Below are 16663 nucleotides of genomic sequence, written 5' to 3' on the forward strand. Positions count from 1 at the left end.
AGCTACTGAGGAATCTGAGGCAGGAGAATAGCTTGAACCCAGGAGGCAGAGGTTGCAGTGAGCTAAGATCATGCCATTGCACCCCAGCCTGGGTGATGAGTGAAACTCAAGTCTCAAAGTAAAAAACAAAAAGTCTTAGGTCAGTGTCTACATCTGCATGACTAAAAAAACCTCAAAGTTCTAACTGTGTATCGGTAGATGGCTTAACCATAGAGTTACTTAAGGGACCTGGAGGCACAATTGTTTATTCTGTGGGATAATTTAAGGAGAATGAGCAAACCAATCTTAAATGATCCTTAGTAGTCTAAATATTTTATCATATATTACTTTATATAATTTATAATGTTATTTAAATTCATGTACTTTAAATATAACTTATATGATTTATTGCAGTATCTTATATTTCTTTTTTTTTTGAGACAGAGTCTTGCTCTGTCACCCAGCCTGGAGTGCAGTGGCGCGATCTCAGCTCACTGCAAGCTCCGCCTCCCGGGTTCCCGCCATTCTCCTGCCTCAGCCTCCCGAGTAGCTGGGACTACAGGCGCCCGCCACCGCGCCTGGCTTTTTTTTGTATTTTTTAGTAGAGATGGGGTTTCATCGTGTTAGCCAGGATGGGCTCAATCTCCTGACCTCGTGATCCGCCCGCCTTGGCCTCCCAAAGTGCTGGGATTACAGGCGTGAGCCACTGCACCCAGCCTCTATCTTATATTTCAAAACTAGCATATGCATGCTATAGGAAAAAGAACATCAATTATGCTGGTGCTGTCGAACCCAGACTTTCAGCATAGGCAGAGAAAGAAACAAGTGTAAAATCAAAGAAGTAAAACCTGACAATCTTACAACTGGGAAATACCTGTATGAATTCATACTTTCATTATTATTATTTGAGAGGTGACTTGCTCTGTTGCGCAGCCTCGAGTGCAGTGGTGCGATCTCGGCTCACTGCAGCTTCTACCTCCCGGGCTCAAGCGATTCTCCTGCCTCAGCTGGGACCTCAGGTGCACACCACCACACCTGGCTAATTTTTTGTATTTTTAGTAGAGATGGGGTTTCACCATGTTGGCCAGGCTAGTCTCCAACTCCTGACCTCAAGTGATCTTCCTGCCTCGGCCTCCCAAAGTGCTGGGACTACAGGTGTGAACCACTGTGCCCGGCCTCATATATATATATTTTTTTTACTGGTTAAAAAAAAAAATACTTATTTCCTGGCTCTGTCTCTTCCAAAGCCCTAGCAGTAAAGAAATCCCAGGACCAAGCACCACCCCTGGTGACCAGATTGGGGTCTCTAAACACCATATTCACACAGACGAAGGAGTGTACCCTGGGGAGATGGTTGGGCCGGGTCCATGGCAGGAAATGCCAGGGAGGGGCTGGAGCCTGCACCATCATGGTGGCTGCAAGAAAGGAAGGTGCCCAAAACCCAAGGGTTGTGTCAAAGGACTACAGAGGTTAACCTGAGGCCGCCTCTGGCCAAAGATAGACGAGCTGGGCATGAAAAAGCAAGCTTGCCATTGACAGGCAGATCCTGCAGCTTAGCCTGGGAGCAAAGAAAGCCGCCGACAGGGAAATGAGGTTTTATTCAGGAAGAGCTCAAGACGGGAGGGGAGCCCCTGGGGTCCTACTCTTGAGGCCTCTTGAGACCAAGGTTCATGGGACACTAGAAACTAATGACTGCAGGCATCTGAGCTTCCTTGGAGTCATCTGTGGGGGGCACAGGGGCGGCCTCAGAGTCACCCGTGGGGGGCACAGGGGCAGCCTCCGAGTCACCCGTGGGGGGCACAGGGGCAGCCTCCGAGTCACCCGTGGGGGGCACAGGGGCAGCCTCCGAGTCACCCGTGGGGGGCACAGGGGCAGCCTCAGAGTCACCCGTTGGGGGCACAGGGGCAGCCTCCGAGTCACCCGTGGGGGGCACGGGGGCGGCCCCGGAGTCACCCGTGGGGGGCACGGGGGGGGCCCCGGAGTCACCCGTGGGGGGCACGGGGGGGGCCCCGGAGTCACCCGTGGGCGGCACGGGGGCGGCCCCGGAGTCACCCGTGGGGGGCACGGGGGCGGCCCCGGAGTCACCCGTGGGGGGCACGGGGGGGGCCCCGGAGTCACCCGTGGGCGGCACGGGGGGGGCCCCGGAGTCACCCGTGGGCGGCACGGGGGGGGCCCCGGAGTCACCCGTGGGGGGCACGGGGGCGGCCCCGGAGTCACCCGTGGGGGGCACGGGGGGGGCCCCGGAGTCACCCGTGGGCGGCACGGGGGGGGCCCCGGAGTCACCCGTGGGCGGCACGGGGGCGGCCCCGGAGTCACCCGTCGGGGGCACGGGGGCGGCCCCGGAGTCACCCGTGGGGGGCACGGGGGGGGCCCCGGAGTCACCCGTGGGCGGCACGGGGGGGGCCCCGGAGTCACCCGTGGGCGGCACGGGGGGGGCCCCGGAGTCACCCGTGGGGGGCACGGGGGGGGCCCCGGAGTCACCCGTGGGGGGCACGGGGGCGGCCCCGGAGTCACCCGTGGGGGGCACGGGGGCGGCCCCGGAGTCACCCGTGGGGGGCACGGGGGTGGCCTCCTGGTCGGTCACTGTGGGCAGCGCCAGATAGGTGAGGGTCCAGTAGCGCAGGAAGTTGATTCTCAGGCTCTGCTTCATGGAGCTGCTGTCCATCTTCTTGGTGATCTCCAGGTAGCCGCCGTTTTCCGTAGTATAGGGTTCCCAGTGTGTGGGCACAGCCGAGTGGCCCATGTTGGGGTCCCTGCAGAGTGAGAAGAGGCTGTGCGGGGGCTGGGGACTCCCTGGGGGCTGAAGCCCTGCTCTGCACCTGCACGCCTGAGCCATCCCCGCCCTCTGAGCTGGCCCTGGGTACCATGCCCCTCGCTGCATACTGGGCACTGGCTGTGCACGTGCACGGGCTTGGGGCTCTGCCAGTAGCTCTTATCCCATAAACACACATGGATTCCGACGCACGGGGAGGTTAAGTGACTGGCCCAAAGTCCCTCCACTGGCAAGTGAGGGAACAGGGCCTCGTGGTGGGAGGCCCTTCTCGGCTGCCGCCCTCCGCCCTGCACTCAATCCACGCCTTACCCTGTTTTGGCAAAGTTGGTCCAGTAGGCGATCATGGCCTTAGAGACTGTCCTGTCTTGGGGCCGGTAGCCCGTGGGGGTGGCGAAGGGCTTCCCGAAAACGTACTGAATGTCATCTGCATGGTCGGCCCCCACCCATTTGGGGTAGACGGGCATCCGAGATGGATGGGAAAACAGGTAGGTGTAGGTCTTGGCACTCCTGGAGGGGAGAGACCACCCAAGTAGGCAGGGTGCTCACTGGGGACCCATTAGCCCAGAGACCGGACTTGGAGGGAGGTCCCGGGCAGCCAGCAGGGAAGTGTCTGGGGAATTCCCATGAAGAGATGGGGCTTCTTCCACCCAGGGAAGGGAAAGCTGAGAACCAAATTCATGGATTCATGGGTTCCACGATTTCACTTGAATTTATACTTCACCTCCACAAAACATTGTGAGGCACCTTCCTTCTAGAATTCAGTATCAAGAAACATTTTGCTCTCCAAGTGAATGTGCATTCTTCGATTAGATTGGACAAGGTATAGGCTCTCAACTGTTTCCCTTTTTGCCTTGACTGAAAGGAGGCTCACAGCTAAACGTACTGCTTAGTTGCTGCAAAGCTTTCATCCTAGACTTCTAGGTATACTTTTGTTTTCCTATCTTTTTCGTATTCCTAACTTATTTTTTATTTTTATTATTTACTTATTTATTCGAGACATAGTCGCACTCTGTTGCCCCTGCTGGAGTGCAGTGGCGTAATCTCGGCTCACTGCAACCTCCACCTCCCTGGGTCAATCAATTTTGCTGCCTCAGCCTCCTGAGTAGCAAGGATTATAGGTGTGCACCACCATGCCTGGATAATTTTTGTATTTTTAGTAGAGATGGGGTTTTGCCATGTTGGCCAGACTGGTCTCAAACTCCTGACCTCAAGTGATTCTCCCACCTTGACCTCCCAATGTGCTGGGATTATAGGCATGAGCCACGTGTCTGGCCTTATTTTTTATTATAATTGGCTATCATTACATGAAGATTTTTAATGTGGTGGTGGGCTGAAATTATGGGCAAAGTTGAGGCCCATTAAGAGTCAGTGGATAGAAACCATTGTCCAGTGTTCTCTCAATGCACATAGCATGGGGGATGGAAGGTAGCTCAAGAACTCTCCAGTGGGAAGGCCCATGGGGTGCAGGGCCGAGCAGGGCAGAGGATCATAGGGTTTGTAACCCCCTATAGGCTGGGAGGTAAAAAGAGGCCCTCAAGTCTTGCCAGGCCTTAGCAAAGTGGATCAGGCAGGCACAGGTGGGGACTCAAGCACCACTTTCCCAGACAACCCAGACACCTGAGAGCCACCCACAGCGAGGCCTCAGCTGGAAGGTGCAGCACCCCAGGAAGGCCCCCAGAAGCCACCCACTGCCCAGATCCTCACTTGGCGTTAGCTCTGTGCTGGGCTAGGGCAATCTCGGTGGGCATCAGGAAGAGGACATCGGTCTCAAAGTCCACCACAGTCTTCTTCTTATTCTCCTGGGATGGGTCCTGGGCCCAGGACTCAGTGTAGACATCAAAGGTAGTCTTGGCACCTCTGAACCCCTTGGTGGTTGTGAACCCACTGACCAGCTTGTAGAAGTCCTCCCTGGGGGAATCAGGTAGGCACTGACACTCAGCCTGTGCCAACAGGAGGGTGTGTGCGTACTCACCCCGACTGGTGCTAACTTCCTCACTCCCAATCCTCCACTCAGTGCCTTCCTCCTCCAGGCTGGCCCCCTCAACAGTGCTTTCCCGGCGGCCCTCCCGCTCGGGTCGCCACTGAGTCCTGTGCCCCCTGCTTACTCCGTGACTTCCTTCTTGTCCTTGTTGATGGCAGGCATGTCGATGCTGGCGAAGATGTGGCCGTCCATGTCGTTGGTGCCTGCTATATAGTCGATGTCGGCGGCGTTGGCGTACAGGTTGATGGGGTCATCGGGGATGAAGTCTCCATCAATGACAGGGATGAAGCCCGCATAGTGCAGCATGGGGTCTGGGTGGGAGAGCCAGCAGGTTAGCAGGTTCTTGTACCTTCCAGTTTCCCCCTGAGCTGCCCCTTGCCTCTCAGGGCTGGAATTGGCTACGTCCTCCCTTCTCTGATCTATGGGCACTTGGGGCAGGGTTGATTCTGCACCATCGGGGGCATCCTGTGCTCTGCAGGATGTTTAGAGCATCCCCGGCCTCGACCCACGAGGTGCCAGGAGCACCCCCTCCCCAGCCGTGACAATCACAAATGTCTCCAGGCCTGCCACACGTCCCCAGGCTGAGAGCCACTGTCTAGGGCCAGATCTGTCCTCTTCAGTTGCAGCCCCTCCCTCTCCTCTCTCTTTGCTGGGCCTGAATCAGGAAGGAGGAAACTTAGAAGCCGCTGAGGGAACTGATGGAGAAAGGAGCTCCCTCTCTCAGGGCTGGGTTCCAGTCCATCAGCCAAAAATGGTGCGAGGTCTGCATCGTACTCCAGACCCCTGGATGAGCCCGTAGAGGACCCAGTGGCTGCTGAGGCAGGCGGGGCCCAGCTGTCACGGGGCCCAGCACAGCAGGCTTTGCTTCCAGCGGGGCCGTGGGGCTTGCTTTGTTTGGGCTTGTCCAGCCCGTGCAGTTGAGCTCACGTCAGGTAAACGTGCAGATGACTTGGCTTCATGGCACGTTGCCATAGAAGAATGAGCGAGGGACAGCCTTAGCCTAGCAAGCTGGTAAGGCTGACACGCAGAGGTGTTTGTGGAAGCGGTCCCCAGGACTTCCCGGGGTACAGTATAGTGGAGCTGGAGGCTCCAGTGCTGCAGTTCAGTAAATGTTTGCTGAATGAATGAATGAACGGTTATCTAGCACAAAGGCTCTTGGTCTGAGGTCTATGAATCTCCCTAAAATTGTACGCAAATGACTGCATATGAATACATGAGGTGGGGGAGGGGGCCCCAAATGTTCATCAGCTTCTCAAAGGGGAGTCTGTAACTCATGGGAGATAAGAATAAAGAAGGGGCTGGGCGCAGTGGCTCACACCTGTAATTCCAGCACTTTGGGAGGCCGAGGTGGGCGGATCACGAGGTCCCGAGACCGAGACCATCCTAGCTAACACGGTGAAACCCCATCCCTACTAAACACAGAAAACAATTATCTGGGCATGGTGGCATGTGCCTGTAGTCCCAGCTACATGGGAGGCTGAGTCAGGAGAATCACTTGAACCCAGGAGGCGGAGGTTGCAGTGAGCTGAGATCGCGACACTGCACTCCAGCCTGGGCAACAGTGAGACTCCATCTCAAAAAAAAAGAAGAAATGGCTCCCCCTCTCCCTTACAGCTGGGGCCTTCGAGGGGAGACACCAGCTAGTTGGCGACAGGACCAGACCGCAGCTCTGGCACCTTCCTCTCTTCTCCAGAGTACTTCCTGGCAATACCCCCCCAACCCCCACCTTGAGACCCCATGCGCCAACCGGAGCAGCTACTCACACTCCAGGCCCGTCAGCGGCACCTTATAGGCCAGCGTCAGGGCTCGGGGATCAGTAATCTTCAGACACTGGGCCATCCTGGCGGTATCATCCACAGGGCAACCCACCTTCTCAGCCACCTGGGGGCAGGAGCAAGGCCAGCAGGTAGGTGAGGCCAGAGCTCAGGGCTCAGAACCATTTGAAGGCAAGGACGGGGTCCAGGATAAAGAATGGAAATGTGGACGGCCCCCACCCGGGTATTAATTCCGCCCCCGCCCTGCCCAGCCCTGCCCTGCCCTCCTCCGTTTACCTTTTTGGCCCAGAAGAGTGGGTTTTTCTGGATGACCCAGGGACTCAGGGCCACGCCGCTCTGGCTGACGGCTCGCCGGATGAGGCCCTTGTTGTAGGGGGAGAGGGTCTACGAGACCCAGAAATCCCGTCACCAAGGCCACTCCCCACTCCGCCCACCCCACGCTGGGATGAGGACACCCCAGCACCACAGCCCCAGCTCCACGCTCCTCCTCCCACCCTCCCCTTCCCGTTTGAGCTTCCTCTCAACCTTTGGGGCAGGCCCTCCCCACGGGGATCCCCAGACCTGCAGAGAGACACTGGCACCTCCAGCAGACTCCCCAAAGAGCGTGATGTTGTTGGGGTCCCCCCCGAAGGCCGCGATATTCCTCTTCACCCAAGCAATGGCCATGTGCTGATCCCGAAGGCCATAGTTACCTGGTGGCGGGGCAGGGGGGCGGTGCTAGAGACCGGTGGCCCAGGCCTGGCCTCCAGGAGGGGAGATCAGCATGGGTGGGGCAGAAATGCCCTCAACAGAGTTGGGGCCATGGCAGAGCCCCAGTTGGCAAATGGTGGGTCCCTAAGAAGCTGGGTCGGGTAGGGTGCTGGAGGGGGTGGGTCCCCAGGAGACTAGGTTGCGTTGGTTGCTGGAGTGGGTGGGTCCCCAGGAGGCTGAGTCGGGTGCGGTGCTGTATGGGGTGGGTCCCCAGGAGGTTCAGTCGGGTGGGGTGCTAAAGGGGGTGGGTCCCCAGGAGGTTGGGTTGGTGAGGTGCTGGAGGGGGTGGTGTTTGTGGGGAGCAGGATGGTCAGGCCCATGCACCTCTCCTGCCCCTGCCCAGGCCCTCTTGTCTGTGTCCTGCCACTTCTGCGTCCACAGCTGTCTCTGCCTCAAGGTATTGTTCTCTCTCACTCGGCTCTGCTCTCCTGGTTTCTCTCTGAGCCTCAGCCTGTCTGCCTGTCCGCCTGTCCCACAGCCTCTTATTTTTGAGATGGGGCTTCACTCTGTCGCCCAGGCTGGAGTGCAGTGGCACGACCACGGCTTACTGCAGCTTTGAACCCCTGGGCTCAAGCGATCCTTCTGCCTCTGCCTCCCAGGTAGCTGAGAACAGAGGAATGAGATACCACGCCTGGCTAATTTTTTTTTTTTTTTTTTTTTTGAGACAGTTTTGCTCTTGTTCTCCAGGCTGGAGTGCAGTGGCATGATCTCGGCTCACCACAACCTCCGCCTCCTGAGTTCAAGCGATTCTTCTGCCTCAGCCTCCCGAGTAGCTGGGATTACAGGCAAGCGCCACCACGCCAGGCTAATTTTGTATTTTTAGTAGAGAAGAGGTTTCAACATTTTAGTCAGGCTGGTCTCAAACTCCTGACCTCAGGTGACCTACCCACCTTGGGCTCCCAACGTGCTGGGATTACAGGGGTGAGCCACCGCGCCCAGTCCCCAGCTAACTTTTAATTTTTTTGTAGAGATGGGGGTCTCCCTGTGATTTTCAGGCTGGTCTTGAACTTCTGCGCTCAAGTGACCCACCTGTGTGGGCCTCCTAAAGTGCTGGGATTACAGGCAGGAGCCACCTCTCCTGGCCTCTGCAGCATCTTTTATTTTACTACGGCTACCAAGGGCCTCCTGCATCTCATGATTCTACTCCAGCTTCCGGGTCTTTCTGTGGACCGCCACTGGTTGTTTGGGGTGAGGGGCGCTGAGGAAAACCTCCCGGCTGGGCTCAGCACGCTGGTCGCCCCACCTCAGGGCCGAAGGCACACACGCACCTGGCAGGTTGGCGTCCCCAGTGCTGAGGAACCCAAGGGGACCGACACGGTAGTTGAAGGTGACCACAATGACGTTTCCGCGTGTGGCGATCTCCTCGCCGTCATACAGGTAGTTGTTGAGGAAGTTGGCCCCGTGGCCGGACCCCATGAGGAAGGCGCCTCCATAGATCCAGATCATAACGGGCAGGTCCCGGGAGACTGAGATGGGGGAGCGGCTGGTGACCCCAGACGCCCCGCCTGGCCCTCTCCCCAGCTGGTCCCCTGTCCCTGTGCAGCAAGTGCCTGCGGCCAAGACAGGGAGGTGCTCCAAGGCGCTGCCCTGCCCCAGGCTGGGTAACGGCAGTGGGCGCTCCCCTCCCCGTCTCTGTGGGATTTCATGGAAGTTCAGCTTTGCAGCCCCCAGACTCAAGCCAGGAGTAGATCCGGGGCTCTGGCTGCATGGGAGGTTCCCTTGGGGAGTAGGGGGGAGGCAGACCTTGCTTCCTGTCCTGGGGCACCCAGATGTTGAGGTACAGGCAGTCTTCATCCCCGTAGGTGCTGTCCTGGGTGATGGTGGCCTGCAGGCATCTCTTCTCGAAGTTCTTGGCCTTCAGGGTCCCTGCAGGTGGCAGGAGTTGGCATGAGGAAGACAGCTGCCCTCACCCGCCCCAGCGCAGGGCCAGTCCGGCACCACCTACTCCCACCTTGCCAGCCGGGGTGTGGCTGAGGATTTTCCAGGGCCTTGGTGGGAGCCGCGAAGGGGATGCCCTTGAAGATGTCCACAGAGTCACCCAGGAGGCCGAGCTTCTTATTGATGCCTTCCACGAACCCACCTTCTGTGTACACGGCGCCCAGCTGCGAGGGAGACACGGGCAGGGTCAGGGGGGCTCAGGCCCCATCGGCCTGAATCCGGAGAGGGCAAGGCAAGCCGACTCCGCGTGCCCAGAGGCAAAGGCAGCTTCAAAGCAGGACAGCTCTGCACAGGAGACCCAGACAGCACCCCCTACCCCGCAATGCTCAGGGCTTTAGGATTCCTGTTCCTCTCCTTATCACTGGGGGTGTCCTGCTCCCAGAATCTTAGAGGAAACTGGTTCAACCAGTGTTCCCACTAGGGAAGCTGGCCAAGAGGTGGGATGGAGGTTTGGGTTCTGGCTATGGCCGCCCAGGTTGACTCCGATCCTGTTTCCCCACGTGGAAGATGAGCGACAGCCGTGTCTCCTGTCGGCCTGTTTGCCCTCACATGGGAGGCCTGTCCAGCTCCCAGCAGGAGCGTACCCAACGCTCAGTGTACCCGGGATGTTTCACATCAACCTTCCTCCTTTCTGAGGGGTGGGGCCTGCTTTTCCCTCCTCCCATCTCCCTGCACAGGGCCTAGCTGGCTGGGCACAAAGTCGATGGCCCCATGCCCAAGTCCCCACGGTTCCTGTGCCCCCTGCTGATAAAGAACCCCCTAGGGACCACCCCCCCACCCCCGCCACGCTTCCCTGTGCCATGAAAACTGCCTCTGTGCACCAAGCTGTCCACCCCCACGAGGGGCCTGGAGGTTGTTGCTCATCCACCCTCTGTCCCCGACGGAACTGAGGCTGGGCAGCTTTTGGGCTTGAAGCCACCCTGTTGAGAGGCAGCTATCTGCCCCAGTGCCACCTCCTGTCCATCTTGGGCAGCAGTTCCCCCTTCCCGTGGTGCATGGTGGGAGCAGGTCGTTGCTTGCTGGCTGTCACCTATGCCAGGTTCCAGGTGGGGAAGGGCAGGGTGGCCCTACACCCCCAGGCCCAGCCAGGGTCCCGGCAGCCCTCTGAAGTCTAGGGTGATGGGTCCCCTGCCACACTGGTGTGGGAGAGTGTGGCAGTTGGAACTGGAGGGAAGGAGCCAGAAGCAACACATGCAGACATCATGGGCATCCCCTGCGAGGTGTCTGCGTCTCCTTGTGCCAGTGGCGTGATCCCTGTGCAGTTGAGACTGGCCTGAGGGCCTCAGGGTGGGAGAATGGGGAGGGGTTGTGTTGACCTGCCAAAGGCCTCTCAGCACCCCAAGAAGAGCTCGCCCAGGAAGAGTGACCTCTCCTTTGAGTCAGGAGCCCAGGACCACTGCCCAAACCTCCAGGTCCCAGGGCCAGGGAGTGTGGAGAGCAGGCAGCAGAGGTGGAGAGAGGAGTCCCCAGGGCCTGAGACACAGCAGGCAGCAGAACAGCATGGTTGGGATCTGGGGTCCCCAGTGTGACTCCTGCTGGGGGAAGGGACTGGGCCGGGCACCGACACCAGGATGCCCATGATGCCTGCATGTGTTGCTTCTGGCTCCTTCCCTCCAGCTTCCTGTGGGGCTTGGGGTTGCTGTGGCTTCTCCTTCACAGGCAGAGAGGGCGGAATTTATGGATGCCTCGAGAGAGCCCCTGCCTGCCGGCTCTCTTTCTAGAGGGACACGGACCCGGGTGTGGAATAGCCCGGCTTTCAAGTTCCTGCACAGGAATAGGAGGTGGCAGCTGTGCGATGCTGGGCAAACTGCCTGCCTGCCTCTCTCCACCCCGTCTGCCTGCTCTCCACACTCCCTGCCCCTGGGCCCGTTTCCCCTTCTGTAAAATGGGAACAAGGTCGCCATCAGAGAGGTTGGTAGATGGGATCACCAGGCTTAGCAAATGCAAATTCAAGAAGCCCAATTACATTTGAATTTCAGGTAAACAGTGAATTGTTTTTTAGTATGTTTCATTTTTTTCTTTTTCTTTTATATTTTTTGAGACAGAGTCTCGCTCTGTCACCCAGGCTGGAGTGCAGTGGCGTGATCTCAGCTCACCGCAACCTCCACCTCCCAGGTTCAAGCGGTTCTCCTGCCTCAGCCTCCCGAGTAGCTGGGATTACAGGCACCCACCGCCACGCCCGATTAATATTTGTATTTTTAGTAGAGATAGGGTTTCACCATGTTGGCCAGGCTGGTCTCCAACTCCTGACCTCAAGTGATCCACCCACCTGGGCCTCCCAAAGTGCTGGGATTACAGGTGTGAGCCACCGCACCCAGCCCATATAAATTTGTTTCAAATATTGTATGGGACATACTTACACAGCAGTTCTTGGCAGTTTATCTGAAATTCAAATGGAATTGGGCATCCTGCGTTCTACCTGGCACCTGTCCCCACAGAAATGAGCGTTGAGTGCCCAGGATCTGCTGCGGGGCTGTGCTGGGCTCTCTTTCTCAGCCTGGCCTGAAGTTTCCAGGCTGAGAAACTTCCTGATTGAGTGGGAGAGCAGCAGGACCTGCCCCTCTGCTGGGCTCTTACCTTCGCGGCACTCGCCACTGCCCAGCAGCAGGTGAGGCCCAAGACAACCAGTTGCAGGCGCCCCATGGTGTGCGTCAGCCTCTGGGTGGCCTTCCCTCTGGGCCTTGGGTATTTATGGAGCCGGATCCAAGGCCACATGCTTGTTCATGAGCTCTCAGGCACTCCCTCCCCTCTACCCCCTCAGGTGCAAGGAGATCCAGTTTTCCCAAAACCCACAGTGCACCTGTGCAGGTTACCGCTTACCTGGGAGAAGAGGCAGGTGGCAAGGTGGCGGGTGAGAAGGGGGGTGGCGGGGCCCGGCAGGGTGCACAGTGCCCTGCCTTCTGGTTTGTTCACAGGGCTTGGTGTCACTGTCAGAGAAAAGGGCATACTTTGTCTCCATGTCTCCATGCCCTGCTTGTCCCCTAGGTCCCCAAAGGGGCTTTAGAGGGGACCGAGCACGTGACTTCTGGGACAGCGAGGGCAGCATGCTGCAGGCCCCCCACCCATGTGGCTGACCTTATCTGTACGAGCTTTTCCTGGGGCCCGTGGAGCGGGCAGTCCAAGCTGGGTGCAAATCCCAGAGCAGCACAAAGCAGTCTCATTCAAGGGTGGGGAGATGTCACCATCCAGCCTGATGTGTCCTGGGAGGGAGGACTAGAGGCTCAGGGGGTGTGGGTGGGGGGGTATGGAGGCATCTAGCCCAACCATGTGGGTTTCCCTGAGGAAAGAAAGGGCCCAGCCAAGGCCCTGGGGCATGCCCAGGCAGAGTGACAGAAGGGGAGGGAAAGAGGCCAGCGGGAGGAAAGGGAGGTCATGTGAGGTTGTGGAGGAGGAGGAGGAGGCTACTCATAATCTCTGTGAACACCTGTTACTCCTGGAGCCAGGACAGGCTCTGAGAAGTGAAAGAACACCATGAACAAAGTCTTCAGATGGAGCCTTTAAGAAGCTCAGCCAGTGTGAGGTCACCCTCACCAAGACACTCAGTGGCAGCTCCAGCCACCGCACAGCCCTCTGCAGTGATGGGGACAGGGCGAGGGCAGCCAGAGCCTTCCCACCCAACAGCCCCCCAGGAGACGTGGAGCCTGTGCTTCCCACACCAACCCCACCCCCGTTCTGCCACCCCTGGGGCCGGTGCCAGGGACCGAGTGCACCTGCAGAGCCATGTCTGTCCCTCTGTCTGTCGACCACAGCCGGTGCCCAGCAATTCAGGCCTAGTGGTCGAGGGAGGCTGGGGAAAGGCCGGGAGGGTGGGAGGAGGAGCTTGGCCACAGGAAATAAGGGGCCTGCAGGCGGCTGGGGCGCCCCAGAGCCAAGGCATTTGCCTCAGGCCTTTGCTGCAGTGTTATTTACAGTGGCTAAGGAGGAAAGGGGAGGGCAGAGGGGAGGCAGCAGGGAGAGGAAGGAGGTGGGGGAGAGGGCTGGGGCAGGGCAGAGGGAAAAGAAGGCCCCAGTTTATATTTATGTACATTTTTAGAGCAGCTTTAGGTTCACAGCAAAATTAGAGGAAGGTTACAGAGATTTCCCGTATGTCTTCACCCCACCCCAGTCTCCCCCATTATCAACATCCCCCACCAGGGGGTACAGCTGTTAACACTTGATGAATCCACATTGACATGTCACTATCACAGAGGTGGTTTTTTTTTTTTTTTTTTTTTTTTTTTTTTTTTTTTTTTTTTTTTTTGGAGACAGGGTCTGACTGTCACCCAGGCTAGAGTGCAGTGGCACAATCATAGCTCACTGCAGTCTTCAACTCCTGGGTTCAAGGGATCCTCCTGCTTTAGCCTCTGAAGTAGCTGGGATTACAGGCGTGCGCCATCACACCTAGCCGATTTTTGTATTTTTAGTAGAGACGGGGTTTCACCATGTTGGCCAGGCCGGTCTCAAATGCCTGAGCTCAAGGGATCTGCCCGCCTCAGCTTCCCAAAGTGCTGGGATTACAGGCATGAGCCACCATGCCCAGCCTCATACTTTATTTTTTTTAAATTGGCAAAAAAAAAAAAAAAAACAACGAAAAACCTTATATCCTGGCTCTGTCTCTTCCAAAGCCCTAGCAGTAAGGAAATCCCAGGAGCAAGCACCATGCCTGGTGACCAGATTGGGGTCTCTAAACACCGTATTCACACCGAGTGCACCCTGGGGAGATGGTTGGGCCGGGTCCGCAACAGGAAATGCCAGGGAGGGGCTGGAGCCTGCAGCATACTGGTAGTTGCAAGTAAGGAAGGTGCCCAAGACCCAAGGCTTGTGTCAAAGGACTACAGAGGTCAACCTGAGGCCGCCTCTAGGCAAAGAAGACAAGCTGGGCATGAAAAAGCAAGCCTGCCATTGACAGACCTGAGTTCACCAGGCAGCCCAGGAAACACTCTCCACCCCCTCCTGCCCTGTCACTGGCCCTTGCCAGGGCACTAACTCATTGTTCTGAAAACTGTTAGAGGTGAAAGCAGGCATTTTCCCTTCTTTTCTTTGAAAATAGTATTTCAGGGTAATCAAATAGACGATGAGGAAGATTCCTTTATAGGATTCCAGCTACTAAATGCAGAGGGAATGATAGAATTCAAAAAATCACCATTTTACACCCTTAAGGAAGTAGTAGGTCCAGGCAATTATCAACAGCTGTTCAAAAGCCATTAAATAGGTTGGACGCAGTGGCTCACACCTGTAATCCCAGTACTTCGGAAGGCTGAGGCGGGAGGATCCCTTGAGCCCAGCCTGGACATTAGTGAGACCTCATCTCTACAAAAAGTTAAAAAATTATCTGGGCATGGCGGTACATAACCTGTAGTTCCAGCTACTCAGGAGGCTGAGGTGGAAGGATCACCCAAGCCCAGGAGGTTGAGGCTGCAGTGAGCCCTGATTGCATCACTGTACTCCAACCTGGGCGACAGAGCAAGACCATCTCAAAAAAAAAAAAAAAAAAAAAAAAAAAACCCACAAATGAAACAAAAAACCACAGAAACCTAAAAACCTTTTAGATAAAAGAGCAACGCATCAGGCTGACGAAACCTAAACCTGCTGGTCAATCCTAGTGTCAACAAAGGGGCCCAGCAGACATCCCATGCATGCAGACCGATGCAGCCTAGGAAGACACCTTGAACCTGAATCTGGCTGAGCCTCCACCTGTCCCCAGGAAATACAGGGGAGAGAGGAGCAGATTCAGCACCACACAGAAGCAACTGGCCAATCCAGAACGGGGCCATCCTCTAGGACAAATGACTTTGTTTCTTCAACAAATACTCGGCAAGCACACGGGTTGGGAGTGCTGCTGCCGACTTGGGGAGACATAAGAGGTGCCTCAGCCAAGGGCAACATGGGGAGCAGGGCCAGGCAGGCAGGCTCGGTGGGCTCAGGACCCACTAGTTTCACACTGGGCAGCCATGGGACAGCAGGGCCCATTTCCCATGACTCTGTCAAGAAGGTATTCATTTAGAGAAGAACTGACACCAGGCCTGGAGTCCTCCTAGCTGCCCTCACCCAACCCGACCACGTGAGGGGCACAGGCCAGCACTGCCAGCATGTCACTGAATGAATGAAGGAATGAATGAAGGAATATATGAAGGGACAAAGGGGGCCCAAGCCCCAAGGCAACAAGAAGACTCCCCTGCAGCTCCAACATTCACACTGAGAAACCAAGACTTCTCGGGAAACTGGTTTAATAAGGACAATTCCAGAGGGGCCTGGCTGTGGCCAAAGCTGTGCCAAACGGTTAGGATCCAGAGCTAAAGGCACTTCTTGCCACCTGAGACCATGGGCCAGGCTCCGCACACTATCTCCACCACCACAGTGATGAGAGCCAAGCGTGACTGGCCTGTGGCCTGGGGCTCTGCAGCTGCCCAGCTCCACCTCCGGCATTTACTGGTCTCATCCCGAGAGGCACTGGGTGCCCACTCACTGGCTGGATGCTGGGCTGGTTCATGGGTAGTAGTGCCAGGGCATACCCTTTGGGGATGTCCCTAAGCCCTCAGGACCAGAGGCAGCACCAAGCAGCATGTCACAGCCAGTGCCAGGGTCAGCTGCACCCTTTGATGGGACTCCAGCTCTCCTCGGAGGGCCTTCTAGGGCCATTCCGGGCACTGTGCATGGCAATGGGGAGCCCTGGCTCTCCCATTAGGCCAGACACTAGTCTGGCCGGGTCAGGAAGGCCCAGCCTTGGGCTCTGTCACACATAGTCCAGAATCTCTGTCTCCATCTCGTTTTCACTGCCGTCGGATGGCTTGAAGTCCTCCTCCTCCTCTTCCTCCTCCTCATCCTCCTCCTCGTCTTCCCCAGAATCGTACGTCAGCTGCTCTTTCCCGCCGTCAGCCTTGGCTGAGCTGGAAAAGAGAGCTGGGGCCGGAGGAGACAAGGCCATGGGTGTCCCATGCAGGCTGCCGGGTGGCCCCAGAAAGGCCACCAGGCTCTGGGGAGCCTGTTTACTACTATGAGGGTCTGAGCTCGAGCTCTGAAGAAGCTGGTGGGTGAGTATGGGGTGGAGGCCCCCAGGGAAGCTGTAGTTTGACGGGCAGCACGGGGGCCATGAGCAGCTTCAAGGGCCCATGGACCCTCGAGAGTGAACATGCCATTTTCTCTGGGAAAGGGTCCACACCCTTGATTAGATTCCCAAAGGGGGCTGAATCTGGGTTCCAAGCAAGACCAAGAACCCCTGCTTCGGTCAGATCCGTGGGGCGTGGCTGGGTTCAGGATGCCTCCTCCCCAAGCCTGGGAGGAGTTCCCTGAGAGAGGGGGCCTCTTATGACTCCCCCCAGCCTCGTAAGACCCACAGCCTGGCAGGTGTTGCCCCCTTCACTTTCCCTGCAGCTGGCCCTCGCTCCTGCCAGGGCTCCCAGGAAGGGGCTGGGCCACACAGAACAGGAAGAAGACAGAGGCAGAGCCTGTGCATGCACAGCTGAAAGACGTGGGCTGGTGTGAGGGCGT

The 16663-nt window shown here is 57.3% G+C and overlaps 2 protein-coding genes and 1 pseudogene across 6 annotated transcripts in view; 1 reads left to right on the forward strand and 2 right to left on the reverse strand.

Moving 5' to 3' along the window:
* Positions 1–1560: 1560 nt before the first annotated feature.
* Positions 1561–15287, reverse strand: CEL (carboxyl ester lipase). Of its 3 annotated transcripts, none has more exons than XM_063635732.1 (12): positions 12907–15287; positions 12017–12396; positions 9210–9360; positions 9002–9124; positions 8527–8724; positions 7070–7200; positions 6785–6892; positions 6497–6614; positions 4858–5044; positions 4457–4660; positions 3062–3259; positions 1561–2732 (listed from the first exon to the last, which is right to left on the reverse strand). In XM_063635732.1, the coding sequence occupies exons 2-12, from the start codon at positions 12161–12163 to the stop codon at positions 1658–1660; spliced, it is 2640 nt and encodes an 879-aa protein (XP_063491802.1). In that variant the 5' UTR covers positions 12164–12396; positions 12907–15287; the 3' UTR covers positions 1561–1657. The 3 variants fall into 3 exon arrangements, with proteins under 3 accessions (XP_063491802.1, XP_055126523.1, XP_063491803.1); XM_055270548.2 differs by lacking the exons at positions 12017–12396; positions 12907–15287 and adding an exon at positions 11774–11971 and having other exon boundaries at positions 1561–1756; positions 2054–2732; XM_063635733.1 differs by lacking the exon at positions 4457–4660 and having other exon boundaries at positions 12017–15287.
* LOC129478452 (uncharacterized) lies at positions 12510–15860 on the forward strand (annotated as a pseudogene).
* GTF3C5 (general transcription factor IIIC subunit 5) overlaps positions 15386–16663 on the reverse strand; it is a 28421-nt gene continuing 27143 nt past the window's right edge. For all 3 annotated transcript variants that reach the window (XM_055270550.2, XM_055270549.2, XM_055270551.2), the window contains one exon: positions 15386–16075. In XM_055270550.2, the coding sequence (XP_055126525.1) occupies positions 15909–16075 (167 nt within the window). In that variant the 3' untranslated portion in view covers positions 15386–15908. The remainder of the gene's footprint in view (positions 16076–16663) is intronic.

The sequence above is a fragment of the Symphalangus syndactylus genome, chromosome 3, assembly GCF_028878055.3.
Source record: "Symphalangus syndactylus isolate Jambi chromosome 3, NHGRI_mSymSyn1-v2.1_pri, whole genome shotgun sequence".
Taxonomy (NCBI): domain Eukaryota; kingdom Metazoa; phylum Chordata; class Mammalia; order Primates; family Hylobatidae; genus Symphalangus; species Symphalangus syndactylus.

Bases quoted from the DNA above. Each gene is read 5' to 3' on its own strand.
- CEL (XM_063635732.1), bottom strand. From the start codon at position 12,163: ATGGAGACATGGAGACAAAGTATGCCCTTTTCTCTGACAGTGACACCA. The intron at 9,361-12,016 runs GTAAGCGGTAAC...TCTCCCTCGCAG, and splicing joins CCACCTGCCTCTTCTCCCAG to CTGGGCGCCGTGTACACAGA. The intron at 5,045-6,496 runs GTGAGTAGCTGC...TCTCCCACCCAG, and splicing joins GCCGCTGACGGGCCTGGAGT to ACCCCATGCTGCACTATGCG.